The sequence below is a fragment of the Mercenaria mercenaria genome, chromosome 2 (genome assembly GCF_021730395.1).
Source record: "Mercenaria mercenaria strain notata chromosome 2, MADL_Memer_1, whole genome shotgun sequence".
Lineage (NCBI taxonomy): Eukaryota > Metazoa > Mollusca > Bivalvia > Venerida > Veneridae > Mercenaria > Mercenaria mercenaria.
The window spans coordinates 2,480,299-2,492,777 of NC_069362.1; the positions used below are offsets into that span (position 1 = coordinate 2,480,299).

At 35.5% G+C, this 12,479-nt stretch overlaps 1 protein-coding gene across 1 annotated transcript; it reads left to right on the plus strand.

Moving 5' to 3' along the window:
• The first annotated feature begins 6,721 nt into the window (after window positions 1-6,721).
• Window positions 6,722-12,099, plus strand: LOC123524280 (uncharacterized). The gene is made up of 3 exons (XM_053528349.1): window positions 6,722-7,126; window positions 8,815-9,063; window positions 11,052-12,099. Exons 1-3 carry the CDS (start codon window positions 6,876-6,878, stop codon window positions 11,509-11,511), a joined length of 960 nt encoding a protein of 319 aa, XP_053384324.1. The 5' UTR covers window positions 6,722-6,875; the 3' UTR covers window positions 11,512-12,099.
• The last annotated feature ends 380 nt before the right edge of the window (window positions 12,100-12,479 follow it).

Here is a 12,479-nt window from a genome sequence, read left to right on the forward strand (position 1 = left end):
CCAGCATTAAATCGCCACTATCGGATGTACGCGCGTACAAAGGTTAGGGTTAGGTTTAACGGCATGTTCTAATCTCTGGCCTGGCCTGGCCCGGCCTGGCCTGGCCTGGCCTGGCCCGATGAGCCCAATTTTCGACTGAGCCGGGCCAGGCCAGGCCAGGCCAGGCCATAGATTTCAATTTCGTAAAAGGTGAAAGTGATTTCTATAGCATCTTTAAAATCTGACTTTTGGAATAAGTTTGGATATTTCAGACATTATATAAATACATTTTGAACTCCCACTCTGTAAAATTATACACCTGGGAATAAGCCTGTAGCTAACATAACTATTATGTCTAATTTAAAGGTGATGCCTGATTAATTGTTATGACTATTATCAGAACAGAACAGAACAGAACATATAATTTATTTCAACTTGTACATACGTACATCGTTGTAACGTATACATAGTATACACACATATAACATTTTAAGGGGATCTCCACCTCAATTGACTCTTGACTGGTGGTTTGGTTTTCCCCCAATTGAATAACCTAACTAATTTTATTATTTTGTCTATTGAGGATTATTTAGTATCGTCCGAAATTATTTAACGAGCACTCAAGCATATTCCGTATGCTTCCGTAAAAAAAAATTCGGTGCCCAAACATAAATAAAAACATAAATATTGAAAACCAAATAAAATATAAACATTTCTTTACTGCCAGGTCGTACATGCAGATAAAGTTGTGCTGACAAAACGTTCAGCTACCAATCTCGGGACTGTAAGTTCGAATCACCTGTTTGACCTTTTTCATTATCATTTTTTTTTTTAATTTCTTCTGTAAACTTAGAATGCAGGAATATTGTCACTTATCGTGATTTATTGTTCATTTATTGAAAGAAATACACAAGTATTTGACATTCTTCTACATACAAGTTATTACCATAAAATGTTGTAAGAATAAAACCAGTATCAATAAAATGACATTATATTGATTTAATGAAAACAATCTGAATTGAAATCGAACCCACGGTAACATGTGCGAAAGTCGGAGAACCTATCACTATGCCACTGTGCCATTGATAAACTTTGCATGTTATTTTGGTCAATTTAGATATTTTCAGGTTACAAATATCATATGGTGTAAAATAAAGAGTGGCACCTGTCAATACTAACGGACAACAACTTTCAATTTCTAAAATAATGCTACCTCCGTTCTAGAATCTGGGATGGTATGGTGCGGGGAAGCGATATATAAATTTTGTAGTTTAGGTTATACACATACTGAATATTTTTGTAAGATTGTTTTTATATTGATCTAAGTATGTGGGAAAAAAATCCTACAAAGTTTTGTGAAACAGGCTCAAGAGCATCTTTTAGCATTAAATATATCACTTAGAAATAACAAACACAATGCACCATTATTTTTTTGTGCAAGAAAAATATCAATAATCTAAAATGCCAACACCCTGACAATGAGTTAGAGGTCCCACAATGAATATTATTTTTATTACTCTTCCATAAATTGAACATCAGCTTAAAAACCAAACACATTAAAAGTTCAACTGAACAGTTAAAAGGTCAGCTAAGGATAGTAGGGACACAACCTGTAATTACAATTCCCAAAGAGATGTGTTCTCTGCATGCAAATATTCAGTTATATTGCAGTAGGTAAACTTATCAATGAAATTAGCCCTTAGTTTTAAAACCAAGTGTTAAAGTTGACTTTAAATAATTTGATCACAGAAAACATGGGTAGTTATCATTTTGTTACACCATTTTCTTCAGTGCAAATCAGTATTTCAAATAAGATGAATGACGGCTAATTAATGATTCTCCAGAGGACTGGTTTCTCATTTTGTTTGACATGCAGCAAGTAAACAATGCAGGTTAATACTGCCTGCTATTGTAATTGCAAACATGTATATTTAGATTTTATGCCATTCATTTCTCTATGTACAATAAAATCTGGCCTGGCCTGGCCTGGCCTGGCCCGGCCCAGTCGAAAATTGGGCTCATCGGGCCAGGCCAGGCCAGGCCAGGCCGGGCCAGGCCAGGCCAGAGATTAGAACATGCCAGGTTTAACATATGTTTTGTAGCGTACATTCAATGCGTGTGTACAGTTAATTCCAACCACGCTTGCTAACCGTAAAGTGATGTGTTTGGATTCAACTAGTTTTCTGACATGCTGTTTTCGAACCCCATTGTACATTCAACGCTTAATACGCAATAGAGTTAGGATTTATTTAGGGGCATAAGAATTTCTTGGACTTGTAATAGAGTTTGGCATTACATCTTTTATCAGTTGATATTCTTTGTAAATAGACAAAACGTAGTTATTATGACGCATTAAATGACAATGCAAACAATTGAGACAGTCAATCATACTCGTTATTCAAAATGACGTGAAGAATTATCCTTTTGCACTCGTGTAAAACCAAATCTTTTTCCAAATGAAACAAATATACAACCCATGCAAAATTACCGTACGGTGCAAACATATTTGTTCTTATGCAGATTCTGCAATAGGTATATTTTTCTCGTCATGTGAACAAGCAATAAAAATAGACCTGCACATTTGGGTTAGGAAGTTATAGTCAGTCCTTGTCCCTAACAGATTTTTAAAAAGCGAGCAGAATATCGAGATATTGCTGTGCAGTTCTACAAGAACACACAGAATTAATACACATCTAAATGGTAACAAATCCGTGTTGACATTGTTTGGTACTTAAATAGATTAAACTAACTGTCTTTCCGCTATATTTAATCCTCAGAGCTTACGCAAGGCGAAATCTCAATTTTCGTTTCTAAGATATCGTCGCAGTCTTTGGAACTATACTATTACTTAATAAATCAATGTGAAATATAGTTTCAAGGGCATTAAGGGTGCAGATTCAGCAGAAATCACCCACCGTAATACACAGACACGTAACAAATAAAGCACATAGAAATTATGACTTTGTTAGTTTTTTTCTTAAAATCCATAAACAATATCTGCCTCTATAAGACTGTATAGTCCATACACAGCTTGAAGTAACACCTGTCAAACATAGTTTGCCTGGTGGCACAAAGTAAGGGAAAGGTAAAGTTCAGACAATACACTGTGTCCTGTGTATAAGCCTCTTTCTTACATGTTCAGCTTAACAAATCTATTTGTCATCAGATTACTTTTTGTCAGTACTCTTTGCTGAGTAGTGACATTTGCACTTAGATCTAGCGGTCGACGTTTGTGGTTTCGCATTTGAGCAGCTTCAGGGAACTTATTCTGTTACAATCAGATGAATGAGTGTCAGTTCTAGAGAAAATAACACCAAATCCGCATAAAGTATTATTTTAAAGTAAAACAGAACCGTCACCTTTGATACTTGCCGTTTTAAGAATTAAATGCTATTTTCAAGAAATAATGACTTTTCACATCAAACGCTTGAATATACAATATTGTAACGTTTGACGTTTCATAGAAGTCCCATATCAGGGGAAATAAATCGAAATTTAGCTTTGTCCTCAATTTAGCCGCGTTAAGCTCCCTTTGGTTATAACAAGAATGTATAATATGCACCAAATACTCCGATATTTCTCTAGGTCATTAGTTGATTCACTTTGACCTATAGAAACCTTTCAGTTAGCAGTTTATATGATGACATGAAATCTATGTATCATGATGGTTCTACGAACCCTGAAAGGCTGAAATAATGCCACCCGTAAAGGCCCCGTGATCTTCCTCTACGGTTTAACATTAGACCTAGCTTGTGTCTGTTCTACTTAAACCAGTTAATTGCAAATAAATGAACGAATCATCTGTTAAGTTATTCACTGTCTTTGTTTTTCAAGTCTACTACACTTATTCATGCCACCTCATGTGACATCAAAGTTTTGAATGGTGTCTTCTTTTTCTCAAGTGTTCTTACAACTTTTAATATCAAGCTCAATGTGGGGGATTATTAGATATATATTTTATTTCAATAAATAGTCCCGTTTACCGTGTTCATGTACTTTGTTTTAGCATTTTGTTTAGAAAACTGTATTGGATCATTCTCGTGGAAACAATTTCTGCGTTAGATTAGTTCTTGTGTCTTTGGTAAAGTGTGGTCTCGACTCTAGCGGACGGAATTATGTTTGGCGAAATATTCATTCTATATAGTTAAAGTGCAACTTAAGACTTGGCATGGACTTACATATTCATTTGCGTTTAAACTAAAACAGCTATTTGGATCAACTTTAAATACGCAATAACAGATAAAATCTCCAATAATAGAAGATCATTGACGTTCAAAACTGAACAATTAAGAGCACGAAAACAGTATCCGTTACCGCTTAAAACAGTCTTAAATTTAACACGATATTATTAGATTTTGAAATGCATATTATTTGTATCAGCTGGTACCCGATCCATAAAGTAAACGTAGGCGATTTAATCTTTGAAATGACGATAATAGTAAATATAGAAAGGATTTGATACGTTCATTAAATATAGTTGATGGGATTCCTATCTATTTCTAATAGCAACGATCTATAAAAAGTAACACAACGGTTATTCCATGTTTAAATTTAACATATATTCCCATATTCGTCATAGATGTATCGCGGTAACTAATGGTTAATTGATCGAGGAGTTATACCAGCACTAGACATCCACAAAGCGCAGGTTTAATACCATAAGTGTTCTTTATAGCAATGGCTACTTTGATTTTTGTATGAATTTATGTATATAGTTACCCAGTTCATTAAAGGATTTTAAGAAAAATATGGCTACACCAGACGTACACGAGGAGCAGCTGAGGAACCTGCTATACAGATACTGGGTTAAAGCGGGTCTTGCCCTCAAATACTTTAAAGAAGGAATAGAAGGCTTTATCGATGACTGCATTAAGGAACAACAGAGAGATATTCTCGACGAGATCCGACGGCAGATCGGCCATCCAGACGCAAGCTGCGGCCAGTGTGATGTACACGAAATACGCCCACACCATAAATCTAGTTCTTGCAGGTTTGGTAAAAAGTGCTACTGCCGAGATTCAAGAAGGATACCGTGCCCAAATGATGTGTGTGGTAGAATCTTTGATAAGATTGTCGAACAACATAGGTATGGCAGCCCGTCCTTTAGAAATACAGACGCGACCAAATGGTGTAGTGACCACTGGGAGATTGCGAAGTGCTTCCTGGATAAGTCTGGCTACGCAGGAAAGATGAGTGCATCTGATACAGATTGCAAAGGGCTGCTTAGTATAATCACCAATAACATGTTTGTTCAGTTGAGATTAGATACACCGATCGAGGAAGACAAATCTGACGTTTTTTCAAAGGTAAATAGAATTCTGTCTTTTCGTTTTCTCTTAGAACTTACAGGAAGCTTGTTCTCTTAACCAAGTCCGCCCCCCCCCCCCCCCCCCCCCCCCCCAACTAAAATGACAATGGGCCCTTTGGGTCCGATATCAAAGTACATCTGTGTGGACTCTTTCAATTGCATTCTCCGCCACTGAAAGCGATATGATAATATCCAAGTAATTTTGTGCGAAATGCTGCGGTTTTGTTAGTCTGTGACACTGATCTGTCTTAGCGAATACAGTTAATATGTAGTATAAACGCGTGGAAGAGTCTACGGTTTTCTACTGCGGATTTTTAAACAATTAAAGGGCAGTTACTCTAAGGAAAATTGACCAATGAAAAAAAAAATGACGGGCATCATCGAAGTATGTTGGTTCATATTTATTTCAAGTTTCATGAAATTCTACCAGCTTGTTACTTAGACGTGGATTTTTCATTAAATCAAGGGCAATAACTCAGATTCATACAGATTGACTTACGTATCATTCAACAGTATCCTCATGAACACGAATTTTTAACTCAACTGTCGACGCAAAATGGCTGACACTGAAATCCGCTCGCAAGATCCGGCTGGGGTTCAGTTCGTCTATATACTGTGTAAATAGCATATTTAATTTGACCGATAGAAACATTTCGGACAAAGGTAATAACGAAAAAGTCAGAGGAATCCAATTGAAATGGACCAAAGTTGTATTTGGTTATTATCCTTGAGCTTTATCAAGGGAAGTAACAAGCTAGTAAAAGAAATTGCGCGCAACAAATGGATATATCATATTTCAAAACAAATATGTAACCAGATACTAAAATTGATATGGGTTTTCATTGTTAAATCGGTTTATTTCATGCTTTTCAGTGGTTTACTGAAATATAATGGTAGATTATATCCTGGTAAACCCACAGTGAAATTTATCAAAATATAATTTTCACTGTGCCGGACTACTTTCTTCCCCCAATTGGACACCTCTCTATGTACATGTATATACATGAGGTGACAGGTTGGTTGTAGTAGCTTCCCTTTGTTTACATGTTTGTAACAACAACAACAACACCTGTCAAATCTGACGTCTGCTTTAGTATACAATCAAGATGTCTGTAGAAGAACTGGATCCAGAGGTCTTGAATGACATTTTCACAAATTTCTTTGACCAGGAGGAATATGGAGACTTTCAGGTTGCAGACAGGAACTTTAGACAAGTAGATGCTGACCAGTTTCTTAAAGAAAATGAAAATAAAAATACCCAAAAGAAGACAGAGAGTGACATGAAGTTATTCTTCTCTTTTCTGATGTCAAAAAATGAAATGAGAAAACCAGAATACATTCCCCCATATCAGCTTAATTCATTACTGTGTGAATTTATCTTGGGTGTTACCAAGAAAGATGGCAGGGAATATGAGCCTACAACTTTGCGGGCTTTATAAGCTCTGTTGACAGATATCTAAAAGCAAGTGACAGCAATGTTGCCATATTCAAGGACAGAGAATTTTCCAAAACACGAGCTGTCCTTTCAAGAAAACAGCAACAGCTGAAAGGCCAGGGACTTGGCAATAAGCCGAGAGCTGCAGAAACCATGACAGAGTCTATCATTGACCAGATGCATGAAGCCAGGACACTAGGTGACTACACTCCAAGGTCTTTGTTACACTCCATGTGGTTTGTATGCACAAACCATTTTGGAATGCGGACAGGCAAAGAATGCCGTGATCTCTGCTGGGGAGATATTCATCTTAGAATGGACGAAACTTCTGGTGAGGAGTATCTTATATATGACCAAGAGAGACAAACCAAAACCAGATCTGGTTCAAATCCTCGGGACATTAGGTACGTTTCAATTGCATTTTTATTTAATGGCTTTATTACACTCCCGCAACGTCGAACATGTGATAAATAGCGGATATTACATGAGTGTCTTTTCATATTGAATTTATTAAACTCGTTGAATAAAATGATAAAATGCGAGGCTCTGCCGAGCATTTTATCAATTTTATTCAACGAGTTTAATAAATTAAATGTCGAAAGACACAAATGTAATATTCTTTTCATCACATGTTAGCTATTCATGTCGAAACATCAAAAATTCAACTTTCTTTTACTATACAAATAAGTCAATTTGTCCAGCGTCTCCTATACTGTAAACGACGTCGACGTCAAAGCGTTATTACACTAGTGTATTATCATTTTTATTTAATGGCTTTATTACACTCCCGCAAAGTCGAACATGTGATAAAGTAATTTAATTCATATACAGTAGATCTACCATAATTTTTGTGTTGTTTTTTTTCAGTGTCACTGAATGAGCACTAAAATTAGTAATTTCAAAATTTGTGTCACAAATTGAAATATCTCATTCTTCCACTGATATTTCTTTCGGTTTATTCATGCACAAAATGCTTTAAATATTTTGTATTTTTGATACCATCTTAAAATATCTTTAAAATTGCACAAGCTTTCCTTGTGAAAATGTGAAATCTGTGAAATAAAAAAAAAAATATATGTGAAATCTGATATTACAGGAGTGTCTTTTCATATTGAATTTATTAAACAAGTTGAATAAAATAATAAAATGCGAGGCTCTGCAGAGCATTTTATCAATTTTACTCATCGAGTTTAAAGGCACTGACCTCCAGATTTGGATAAATAATATTTTTTCTTTCAAATTGAACTTTGGTCATATTACGAACATTAGAATATGAGTTTTTGTTTCTAAAATAATTTAAAAATCCTATTCAAGAAAAAAGATGACCGTCTCGGCAATCGAACCCCGGACAACCACGGCAATAAAGACATTTTCCCGTCTTCGTAACCAATAAAGCTATTGAGGAATTAGTGAGTTATGATTTCAAAATACAGATTTTTATAATTGAGACAGTTTACCTGGAGTAATGCGTTACAAACGCATTTCGATTTTCATCGTAAAAAGTAGAAAAAACAGCAAATTCTAATGTGTTTCCGTAACATGATATAGTTTGTCAGTAATTAAGTTTTAACCCTTCTTAAGAAATATAGCATTTATTTCCAGATATCTAAAAAATCTTTTAGTAGACTAGTAGAATGATCTGGAGGCCAGTCCCTTTAATAAACTAATGTGGAAAGTCACAAATGTCATATTCTTTTTTCCCCACATGATAACCTTCCCTGGCGAAACATCAAAAATTCTACTTTCTTTTACTAGATTATATGAATAAGTCAATTTGACTAACGTCTCCTATACTATAAACAACGTCCACGCGTTTACTGAAATATAATGGTAGATTATTTGTAATGATAACGATAAACAACAAAACAGCTATCCAAACTGGGATTCGAACCCAGGCCTACTGCTACTTAGTAACAGCCGTCCTTCCGCTAGACTATTTGGATGCACAACTGTTGTATGTTGCTACAATCACCATTACGATTTAGAGTTTTAGACTTGCATTTTTTCTGTAAAATGTCTGTCAAAAGGTTAGAGACTGTAATAAAGATAAATGTTTTAATGATGTATAACAGTGTAAATTTCATTACTTCAGAGGTACAAAACCCAAAGCCTATGCCACTGCTGACGCCCAGAGAGATCCTGTACATCTGTACAAGCTGTACAGCCAGAAACGACCGGACGAAATGTGCAAACCTGACAGCCCATTCTTCCTTACACCAAATGATAAACCACAGAGATGCTGGTTCAAAAAAACCCCACTTGGAATAAATAAACTTTACAACATTATGAGAGACATGAAGGCTGAAGCAGGAATTGAAAATCCCAGAATAACGCCTTACAGGTGTGCATATTATACATCTATATTCTTATTTTATGCTTTTCCATGGTTTATCTAGATATAATAAATGAACAGCTGAAAATATCCTGATATAGCAACGTTTTATAAGCCTGATTTTATAGCCGATATTGTTCTGAGTTCCAAACTGAAAATTTTTCCCCCCATTTTTCTGCAAACATTTTCAATTCAGAGCTTTAAAACGACAGTTTTACTGGAATGTCAAGTACGTAAATTATAAGCCGTCATATGGATACTAAAACTTTTTCCGACAATCAAAAAAATTCAAATCTGACATCTATTGATCTTTTCTTTCCTTTTCAAATTCATTTCTGAAAAAAAGAAACACCCTAAAACTGTAAAATATCTACTTTTGAAATACCCTTACCAAAGTCATACCTGCATAAATTCAGTATATTTAAAGTAGTTTGATAACAAGAATCTTCAAGTACTTATCAGACTGTAAGCCCAGGCCTCCAGATAATTTTTCATGCAATTAGTGTTTCAATTCTTTGTTTTTTCACAACCAAATTCAATCAGTATTAGTTTTGCATCGCAAACATTTAATCTTTCTTAGTTAGTTTTTTTTTTTTTTTTTGCTGGAGGGAGTGCATCTATCATTTTTTGTCCGTTTTCAATGACTTTAGTAATTTTTCTGTTACGTTTTAGTATTTCGCTATTCATCATGGGCTATTTCCAACCAGAATCAATGACATTTGTTATGATGTCCGGTACAATTCCACCTGCGATTTCTTCATTAAGATTTTTTCCGTTCTTGTCATAAAATTAACCATAGAAGGACATGCACTGTCAGTTTGATGCTTTGCTCATCCTCGCTTTCTTACTGCCGACGTCATATTCGCAATTTCTTAGAAGGTGATATCATTCTAGCAAGCTAATAAATGGCACGATTAAGATTTTATCGCTGACTTGAATTAGCCGTGAAATTAAGAAAATTTTAGTAATAAGTTCCCAAACATGGTTTATCGTAGAATAACCCGTGTTTTCTGTGTTCTTATGCGTACATGTAAGAATGTATCAAGAAGGCCGTATTATTTTAAATACTGTTTCGCATAAGAACGAAAAACTCGTGTTATTCTACGATAAATCACACTTGGGAACTTGTTATTTCGATTCTAACACTACATACTAGTATCAACAGTGTAAGAAAAAAACTACTTTTTACAACCGTGCTATGCACCTGGATCGGTAACGTCACTGCACGCGAGTGGTTTATTTAAGAAATAATATATCTCATCGGTGATTTGTCGCTGAATAAATCACTGTTTGGAGTTCAGATGCGGAGGAATTATATCACGAGGGCGGAGCCCGAGTTGTATAATACTACGCAGCTGAACGACAAACACTGATTTATTCAAGAGCAAATCACTAAATGAGATGTATTATTTTGATTCTAACACGTTACCAAGGACGGGACACCTGCACTTTACCAGTACGCACATTAAATAAACACTCCCCATTTATTCTTATGGGGGCTACTGCCCCCACACCCCCGTTTTTCTGTTTTCTTTAATGAATAGATTATTGTTACAATTTATTTAAATGATTGTAACGAGCACATCCTACCTTTTACAATCCTAGCAAAAAGTGCGTACCAGTAAAGCGCATTCTAGCCCCAAGGACTTTAAAGTACATCTTTGCCGGCATTCATTAATTATTTGCCCGTTTTCAATCGGTTTCTTTCTAGCGCGCTGCTACGCCGTTTGACGCAATAATTGTGACGTCAGAACAGTGAATTGTTGTTTGATAATTCACTGATTCCAGCCTTCTTTGTTTAATAGTAAAATGAATCGGATCGTGTTAGAATGCAGAATGAGAATAACCCGAGAGCCCTCCCATGTCAGCCAACTTAGAAAAACGAACTTATGCCTGCATACTTATTCTAAAGAAAATGCACTTGTACAAAATAATTTATGCCTTCAAATAATTTCATAGGTCAATGATATGAAAATTCCATTCATTTTTTTTTTCAGCTCCAGAAAACATCTGGTTCAAACTCTAAACGATGCTGGGGTCCCTGCCAACCAAATCATGCAAATTTCTGGTCACAAGAATGTGAATTCTATAAACAACTACAGTAAAATCAACAACGACCAGTCGAGAAATATTTCTAAAATACTGTCGAATCAGAGAAATGAAACCAACCTTCAAACTCAAGGAAGTGGTGCTGCCAGTGCTCCGGAGCCATGGACTGGGCCTTTCGGATCCAATCGCTCTCGCAGTCTTTTTGCAAGCAGCACTTTCCACGGACCTGTGACTTTCAATTTCCACAGTACATCTGTATCGGAAACACTGTCACAAATGTCCACAGTTAACGTAGGCCGAAGTAATGCAACTGCTGAAGAGTCCGTTTCCAACATGCTCGATTCGCCAGTTGCCACTGCCAGACCATTCAAACGAATAAGAATGATTCCAGAAAGTGACAGTGACTAACTGTAACACTCACGACACGAGAGTTTACATATAAGTCCATTTAAAATCCCACTGTTACACTGTTCGTATTGTTTCTCCAGTTATTTGTTCTAACTGTTTACCGATTGACTGAAGTAAAACAAAATGGCGGACTCGAATTTTGACAAGCGCAAGTGCGCGTATCTGCGCGTATGAATTTCACACATTGTTTGTTTAAATATATCTGAAGTTACATGAATAAAATTTTTGAAGTACCAAATATATTATTTATATCCCTTACAAATAAATTAATCTCCTTTCTTCTGTTAGACAAAACACAACCTGGACCAAATTTGTAGAACTATTTGGGACGCATAACACAGCGCTGACAGTCGTAAACAGTGGGGCTCCCTGCGGGGGAATTTTTAAAAAGTAAAACGATTTTATAAAAGAAACCACTGAATAAGCATGAAATAAACAGAAAATTTGTTTGTTTCGGTGAAAGATCGAAATTTATTTCATCTCGTGAACATCACATGTTAATATTTTCACTCGTGGCTTCGCCACTCGTGAAAATATTCATGTGATGTTCACTCGATGAAATAAATTTTCGATCTTACACCGAAACAAACAAATATCCTCTATATTATTACTTTACACCGGGGTATTGAATATTGGAAAGGAGCATAAATGTGTACATATACTAGAGTTGAAATGAATTAAACTGGCGCGATGCGCTCGTTTTTTGTTTGTTTGTTTTTTGTTTTTGCTTTTTTTTCGTTGTTTTTTCGTCAATCTTGTTTTTAAAATTGTTATAATTTTTAACATTTCTCCTTTAGAAAATAATGCTTGAAAATAGTAATTGCTAATAGAAATTCACCTAGGTCAGGTTCATAAACTTAGATATTCGCCTCATCATTATACAATAACTGAATAATAATATTATTGTATTTTACGAAATTATACAAGTGCTAAGGATTTAAACAGTAACTTTTTTTTTCTGATTTGCA